Here is an 8,592-nt window from a genome sequence, read left to right as displayed (position 1 = left end):
TAATTTAGCACAGATTTTGAATCAAATCTGGAACCTTCAAGTGCAATTTTATCTTAGACTCTGAAGCTTTCCTATCTTTAAGGGGACTCTTCTGGTGAATGGGAAGCCAGGTACAAGGAACAGTATAGCAACCATTTTAATATGTGGTATTTTGTGCTCAGCCTTTTCCAGAGATTCCTACTGCAATTTTGAAATAATTATACAATATTTCTCAAATATGGAAGCCTGAAGTAGAGACGTATGGATACTAAGTGGAGATTCAGCAGATCGGGGGTGGGGGCGCAGAAAGGACAAGACAAAGAGGGATCGCAACATGAAAACCAATTCAAGCAAGCAGTGTGGGGGGACTCAGATTATCATAGAGCAATCCAGGTAAAAAGAACCTGCATTTATCTAACACCTTTCACATCCTCAGAATTTCCCAAAACGTTTCCCAGTTGAAGATTTTTGATGTCTGGACACGATCATTGTGCAATACCGCTCTAAACACCACATGCCCAGAGTCCCTCCGGCCTCCCTCCCTCCCACCTCTGGGCCTACACACCGCCGGGTCACGGCTCCAATTTCCGGCGGAGGTTGAAGGGCAGGGGTTGTTGTCGTTGGCAATGGCGGCCCGTGCGCTGCTGCAGCAATGTCTCTCGGCCCGGCTGCAGGTGAGAGAGGCGGCGGAGGACGCGGCCGCTGAATGGATTCAGGTACTCGGCAGGATGATGCTGGCTCTCCCGTTCAATGAAGGCACTCACAGACCAGCTCCTGCCCGGAGCGCTGTTGTTCCTGGCAACCAGCTCAGGGTTTCGGGTCGGGTGGGGGCTCTGGTACTGCCCACAATGCTGTGAAATGAGAGGACGCTCGAATTACTCCCCCTGCACCCTCCTGTACCATCTCCCCATCCCTCCTCCCCTTCCAGGGGTAAAAGAATAGTGTTTTACCCCGCATTTCACCCAATCTCTTAAACTTTGTTTTGCTGGAAGTAATTTTTACACTGATTTCCCCGCTTTACAGATTCAAAGAGGGACATTGATCTACGTCTGCTTTTATAAAGGTGCTACTGCAGACATGATTCCCAAAATGGGTAAGTATACGGTATATTAATGGTGCACATTCATAGTCGCTATCACTTCATGCAGGCACAATCACATTTTAAAAAACCTGTGTAAAACGACTTTCCAAACAACAACAATTTGCATTTATATAGCGCCTTTAACATTGGCACACGTCCCAAGGCACTTCACAGGAACATAATAGGATAAAAATTGACACCGAGCGAAAGGAGATATTAGGATAGATGATTAAAAGCTTGGTCGAAGACATAAGTTTTAAGGAGGGTCTTAAAGGAGGAGATGGAAGTGGAGAGACAAAGAGGTTTAGGGATGGAATTCCAGAGCTTCGGGCCGAGGTGGCTGAAGGCAAGCCTGCAAATGGTGGGGCGAAGGCAGTTGGAGGAACGCAGGGTTCTTGGAGGGTTGCCGGGCTGGAGGAGGTTATTGATAGGGAGGCATGAGGTGTTGGTGCACTGGGAGCCGATGTAGGTTGGCAAGCGCAGGGGCGATGGATGAATGGAAAGCAGAGTTTTGGATGAGTTCAAGTTTATTGAAGGGTGAAAGATGGGAGGCCAGCCAGCAGAGCATTGGGAGTCTGGAGGTAACAAAAGCATGGATGAGGGTTTCAGCAACCGATAAGCTGAGGCAGGGGCGGAGACGAATGATGTTACGGAAGTAAGCCGTCTTTGTGATGGAGAGGATATAAGGGTGGAAGCTCAGCTTGGGGTCAAATAGTACGGCGAGGTTGTGAACAGTCTGGTTCAGCCTCAGACAGTGGCCAGGGAGGGAGATGGAATTGTAGGGAAGGGAGTTTGTGGCAGGTGCCAAAGATAATTGCTTCAGTTTTGACAACATTTATTTGGAGGAAATTTCGGCTCGTCCAGAACTGCATGTCGGACAAGCAGGCTGATAACACAGGAGCGGGGGAGGGGCAGAGAGAGGTGGTGGTGAGGTAGAGCTGGATATCGTCAGTGCATCTGACCATGTCTTTGGATGATGTTGCCGAGGGGCAGCATATAAATGAGAAGTCGTAGGAGGCCAAGGATTGATCCTTGGGGGATTCCAGAGGTAACGGTGCGGGGACGAGAAGAGATTCTATTGCAGGAGATTCTCTGGTTACGACTGGAGAGGTAAGTGTGGAACCGGGCGTGGGCAGTCCTACTCAGCTGGAATATGGAGGAGAGGTGTTGCAGGAGGATGGTGTGGTGAACCATATCTAAGGCTGCAGAAAGGTCAAGATGGATGTGGAGGGTTAGTGCATCAGTCACAGTCACTTTGATTCGGATCATTTCAGTGCTGTGGCACGGGCAGAAACCTGATTGAAGAGGTTCAAACATGGAGTTGTGGGAAAGATGGGCACGGATTTGGAAGGCAACAACATGTTCAAGGACTTTCGAGATTGGGGTGGTAGTTTGCAAGGATAGAGGAAGTCAAGGATGTTTTTTCTGAGGAGGGGGATGATGATGGCTGATTTGAAAGGGAGGGGGACAGTACCTGAGGAGAGAGAACTGTTTATAATATCAGCTCGCATAGGAGCCAGGAAGGGAAATTCGGTGGTCAGCAGTTTAGTGGGAATAGGGCCAAGGGAGCAGAAGGTGGGTCTCATAGACAAAGTGAGCTCAGAGAGGGCATGAGGGAAGATAGGAGAGAAATGAGAGAAAGAAGCAAATGATGACATTTTTCAGCATTACTAAAGAAGCAATTGGAAGAATTCCAGGCGTTTTCTTTTTAAATCCCTGTAGATTTCAATTTCACTTTTTTGTACATATCCGACAGACCCGTTTCGCTCCAGAAGAAAATTACCTTTTTCATTTTAAAAAAATCTCCAATTTATCACCGATGTTATTAAGATATGTTAGCTGTACTTGAATGTTATTATTAAAATAATAGAAGATTGTTCTCTTAAAAAATGCTGAAAAATTTCTACTTTTTGGTAGAAGATCATAATTCTGAGGATGGCAATTTACTCTGTCTTAATTTATCCATCCAGAACAATCCTACATCCCTCCCATTGCTGCATCTAATTAATTGTTTCTTAAATAAATCCTGGGTTTTCACCTCTTTATCACCTACTTTATTTAGAAGTTTGTTCCAAGTGTTGATTACTCTTTTTCTGAAGAAGTACTTGCTGATAGCCTTAAATTTATCTGTTACTAGTTTGAATTTGTGTCCCATTGTCCAACTTGTCACAATTTAAATTGAAGTGGTATTTTGGATTTACTTTTTCTAATCCCTTAACTATTTTATGTCCCTTTACAAGATTACCTCCCACACTCCTCCTTTCCAGGTTGAAAATCCCAGGTTTCTCCAGTCCTTCCTAATAATGTAGACCCGACACCAGGAATCAGCCTTGTAGCTCCTCTTTGCACAGCCTTCAGCGCCCAAATGCCTCCCCTGTTTCTTCCCAACTAGAATTGGACTCAACAGTCAAGGTGCAGTCTGATCAGAGCACTGTACAGTTTGATCATGACCTCCTCTGATTTGTATTGAATGGTTTTGGCTATTAGGTTCAACATTCTGTTAGCTTTGCTGATTGCTGCTCTGCAATGGTTGGACATGTGTGTCAAGTCTACTTTGACTCTTAGATCTCTTTCAACATAATTCTTAACCAATTCAACACTATTCATGGAGTACATACTTTACACTTGTCTGCATTAAATTGCATCTGATCATCGCATTGCTCACTCACAAATTTCGTCCAACTCGTGCTATAATTTCTTAGCTACCTCCTTCGATTTCTCTTCCTCCCCCCCCCCCCCCAGCTTGAAAATTTAACCAATTTGTATTGAGTTTCTGAATCCAGATTATTGATGTAAATTAGCAACAGTAGTCTTCCCAACAATGAGCAACCCATGCAGTACTTCCCTCCCCACCCTGACTTGACTCCTCTAACAAGTACTTACTGTTTTCTTTCCTTTAGCCAATTTCTTATCCATTTCCAAGTTTTACCTTGAATCCCCACAGCTGTAGTAGTTTTTTGTTTGGAACTTTATCCAGTATATTTTGGAAGTCTAGGTACACCATGTTGTAGGGTTTGCTTGAGCCCTTCTGGGTTGTCACTTCCTCAAAGAAATCAAGGAGGTCGATTAGGCAGGATCTTCCCCTTTGTGAAACTGTTAACTGCTGTTATACAGATAATCCTCAAGTTTACTCCTCACTTCAATTCTGTGTAAAATAATGGAATTAAGACTAATGATTCTGTAGTTAGTTGCCTTTGTCAGTTTGGTCACCCTTTTTGAATATAGGTACCACATTTGTCTGTTTCCAAGCAACTGTTACCTCCAGTGTCCCTTGACTCCGATTGTCAATCATGATTGTCAATGCCTCACAAATCTCCTCCCCAGTCTCTCTCACATTCTGGGACATCTCAGTAAAGCAGTGATTTCACCAATCTACTTCAGCTTTATTTCCTTAAAAAATAATATATTTTTAAAATATTATAAACAATATACGGAAGAACAGTCTGTTTCATGTTTTTATTCCATTCAGTACAACATACAGAAACATTCTTGTTACTTTGGGATTGCTAAGTGTTTGGGAACAAGTTGCCTGACTTCCCTTTTGGTCACCAAAGCAGTGGGACAAATAAAAACTTGGGGGTGGGGAAAGAAAAGCTATGAAGTGTTTTTGCCACTCATGGCTCACAGTGACAATATTAGAGCTCAATTTAGCACTAATTGGCAATATCACTGAGGCTCCGGGGAAGCGTGGGAAATAGACAAATTGCACCCCGGTGGAGTAAGGGCTGCTATTCAAAGGTTGAGGCTGAGGCACATTAGTGAAGCACAATCGAGGGAGATTTATTCTGCATTTGACCAATATCTGGTGTCCTTGATTTTGACACTGGGAGTCTGAAACGGAAAGTGTTCAATTCTCCAACATTAATATCCCTCATCTTGATGGGCACAAAATCCCCACACAAAAAAAGCTGCATGAAAGGAATGGGACAAGAATCGCCTTTGGAAAATATGACTGCGAACAGATTAAAAGTTGAAATTCATAAATTGTGAACATTTTGACATTTCAGGCTTGCTAAGAAATTGTAACTTGGGAATAATATAATATTTAATAGATTAGAGTGTATAAATATGAATAGGAGATCTTTTGATGTTTGAATTTTATTCTAATAAATTTGGTAAAATGTATTCCAGTGGAGCAGTTTGTTAGGCCTATGAAATGTAACTGAACGAGTGTTAAGTTTTTGTTACAATTTTTTTTCCTGCTGCAGTTAATACATTGTTGAATGTGAAGCTCTGTGAGAACCATGAAGGCAAATACGTGTCTGTGCTGGATCTACCTGCTAATGTTCTCATTATACCTCAGGCCACATTGGGTGGTAAAGCCAAGGGACGCAGCATGCAGTACCATTACAACATTGGGAAAGAAGAAGGAAAAGAGCTTTATGCGCACTTTGTTGCTCAATGTGAAAAGGAGTTTGCATCAAACAGTAAATGTTCTGAAGCTGGAGTTATGGTCAGGCATGGGACCTATGGGAACAGACAAGTGTTGCAAATGGACACCAATGGCCCATACACACATTTGATTGAATTTTAAATCATTATTCCATAATATGTAAATGTGTACTCCTTTGTCTTTTTCTCTTCTCTTAAACTTTCGCAGTGAGACAGTCCATTGATCGTATTACTCGAGTGTTGCACTGATATTTAGAGTGGCTGAGTCTGAATGTCAACCTCGACTTATTTGGCAGTTTTGGTTAGATTGTTAGAACAATTACCTCAAAATAAGAATACTCCAACCCAGGCTAGAATAAAAATAACCGGATAGGCCTATCAGACTCCAACATAACATGTTTCCTTTAGATGATAGTGAACAATGATGACCACAGATGCGGAGAAGTTCCTGACCCAGATCACGTTCTGTTACAATTTCAAGTATTAAATAAAAAGAAGTTTCCCTCTGCACTGTTTCACAGTAATTTCTGGAAACAGACTTTGTTGTCTGTTAATCTGGAAGCCTTACTTTTTCTGCTGATCTGACCTGGCAGAATTTCTTCACCCAAGGATTGACAATTGCCCTATTTGCAATAACATTCTTACTGGATTAAACAGAATCCTCTCTTATGGTGGATACATTCCATGAATAAGTGAATATTACATGTTTTTAACATGCTCAAGGAACTTAAATATTTATCTACAATTAAATGGGAATATGAAGCAGAAAAGAATTCAGCAAATCAGGGCTGAATTTTTGAGCTGGGTTCACTTAATCAAAGGGAATATGATCCATTTATGGATGTGTGAAAAACAGAAAATAGTTTTGTGGAGTACCCAAAATTATTATGGAGCATAATCTAGGTCATGGACTTTTCTATACCCATACATCAGCTTCGCTTTGTTAATAACACCGTTGCTTCTGTGGCAGGTTGTGTGTTTGAGTGTCAACTTGAGCATACAATCTGACACTACAGTGCAGTACTGAGATGCTCTCGTTCAGATGAGATATTAAACCTCATCTGGTGGTTCAGGTGCATAGTAAAGATCTCATGGCTCTATCCAAGAAGAGCGTGATGTTCTCCTGGTATTCTGGCCAACATTCCTCCCTTAGCTTATGCTGCCAAAAACAGACAAACTGAACAGTTTGGTTTTTTTTGTTTTTGTAATTGTCACTACATTTCAAAATAATTCAATGTATGTGAAAGCTTTGAATTTTTCTAAGGGATGTGATAGCAGCTATGCAAATACAATTATTTTTATATAATATACCATAGAAGTATAATGAGCCTTTTCAATGTTTTTTTGATGTTAATATTGTCTGTGGATTGGGAAATTCTTCTCATCTTTTACTTGTCATATCCTTTCAGTCTTGCGTATTGGAAATTGCATTTGATATATGCAACTTAAGCTTTGTACTGCAGAGACTGTCTGATCAAAGTCCAATGCCTAGAAATTAAATTGCGCTGCGGGCGCCTAAGGGTCCAATGTGGGCAGCGTGCTTGTGCTCATTCCATGCCATAAGTTTGCCATCCACCATATTGGTAAGAGCTCTTGCAAAGGTTTCCCATGCATGTGCCTGAAACAGACGTTCGGCTCTTTCAATGTGTTAATAGTGGGCCTGAGGCCTGTTTGAGGCTCCAGCTGCAAAATTCGATTACGCATAACCACAGCATGCACCGTGCACATTGTAGTCAGTTTCTTCAGGTGCTTGGCAACCAAACCAGCTGGACCGCTGGAGGCTGTCACCGGAAAGGTATGTTTTAATTTTTTTACTTACCTTATTGTGGAGCCGGGGAGGAGCATTAGATCCGCTGGTCACCGCTCACCACCCCCACCTGCCCCCCCACCCCATCCTGATTGCTTTCCTCTCCTCCCAGACTCAACTTACAACCTCAGCCAGCATCTGAGCTGGTCGATTTTGGTACCTCCCGGGACCGTTGAGTTGCCTCTGGGGTGGCAATTGGCACCTGCAACTCACTGGTAATAAAGAAATGAGGCTGGCGGACCAATTTCCCACGGTCCTGCCACCGACCTCTTTAGGCTTGTGCAGCGTGCGGTGCATCTGGATCGCACCTAAATTTGGGCCTGATCCAATTTTTAGGCCCAAATCTCAGAAAAACTATTGAACTGCTGGCATTGGAGCCATCTGTTTTGAGAAATCAAATGTTTGCCGGTAAAAATTTACAATATAAATTCACATTTAAATTTGGACCTCAGTAAAATTAATAAATGGTTACAAATTTTAAAGGCTGGTGCCAGTGAGCAATACTTGCATTTGTAAGTTGACATTTAATATCAGTCTTAGTGATTCAAATAAAACAGAATATTTGAAATGTTTCTTTTGGGTAAAATCTTTTCTTGATCAAGGTCATGCTGATTTTTATTCTGCACATTCTAGTCTTAAAACTATCAGATTATCAAATCGATATCTGTACTATTTACACTGCAGAGATGCACAAAGAAGGAATTTGGGTAGATTGACCACCAATAATATCTCAGTCTTAACAGAAAAGTTTCATCAGATGCTTATTCTTATAAATCTTTGTGCTTTCGTTCAGAATTGAGCAGTATTTTGAATTTTAAATATAAATATACTTACTGCAGTTCCCCAAATGACTAGCAGATAAAGATCTACTCATCCAGACAGACCTGAAGAGTATCAATTCCAGGTGAGTGCTGAATTAGGTCCTCTCAGCCTGGGCACCAGTTTGGGTGTTTTAATTGGTCTCAGCACCCTGGGCTACAGAGGGGATAAGTGAGCCAGGGTTCTAGCTCCTAATTGCTATCTGGCGATTTACTGGAAATTATGCATGTATGGACCTGCAGTGAGAACAAGAATCAGATCAGCTGTGATGCTCTCCTTTTGGTGAATAGCTTGCTAACACACACTGTGTGGGTTCATATGAAATGCCCACTTGAATGAGGTACTGGGGGGCCTGGGTGCTTGAAGAACCATACCCCACCAGGAGTTAGGAGAAGAGGGCGAGGAAAGTTGGCAAAAGTAAAAAAAAAAATTGTGAACTGGACTAAGTGTTGCATTGTGTTCATGGAATTTGTTACTGAATTGCAATGCTGCAATATGGAATATTTATAGACCT

The 8,592-nt window shown here is 42.1% G+C and overlaps 1 protein-coding gene across 3 annotated transcripts; it reads left to right on the top strand.

Moving 5' to 3' along the window:
• The first annotated feature begins 580 nt into the window (after window positions 1–580).
• On the top strand, window positions 581–7,831 carry dtd2 (D-aminoacyl-tRNA deacylase 2). Of its 3 annotated transcripts, none has more exons than XM_067991418.1 (3): window positions 581–653; window positions 1,003–1,072; window positions 5,269–7,831. In XM_067991418.1, the coding sequence occupies exons 1-3, from the start codon at window positions 606–608 to the stop codon at window positions 5,592–5,594; spliced, it is 444 nt and encodes a 147-aa protein (XP_067847519.1). In that variant the 5' UTR covers window positions 581–605; the 3' UTR covers window positions 5,595–7,831. The 3 variants fall into 3 exon arrangements, with proteins under 3 accessions (XP_067847519.1, XP_067847518.1, XP_067847517.1); XM_067991417.1 differs by having other exon boundaries at window positions 581–695; XM_067991416.1 differs by lacking the exon at window positions 581–653 and adding an exon at window positions 702–909.
• Window positions 7,832–8,592: the final 761 nt, after the last annotated feature.

This window comes from Heptranchias perlo, chromosome 10 (assembly GCF_035084215.1).
Source record: "Heptranchias perlo isolate sHepPer1 chromosome 10, sHepPer1.hap1, whole genome shotgun sequence".
Lineage (NCBI taxonomy): Eukaryota > Metazoa > Chordata > Chondrichthyes > Hexanchiformes > Hexanchidae > Heptranchias > Heptranchias perlo.
The sequence above is the reverse complement of the archived record's forward strand: the minus strand, read 5'-3'. Positions and strand labels throughout refer to the sequence as shown.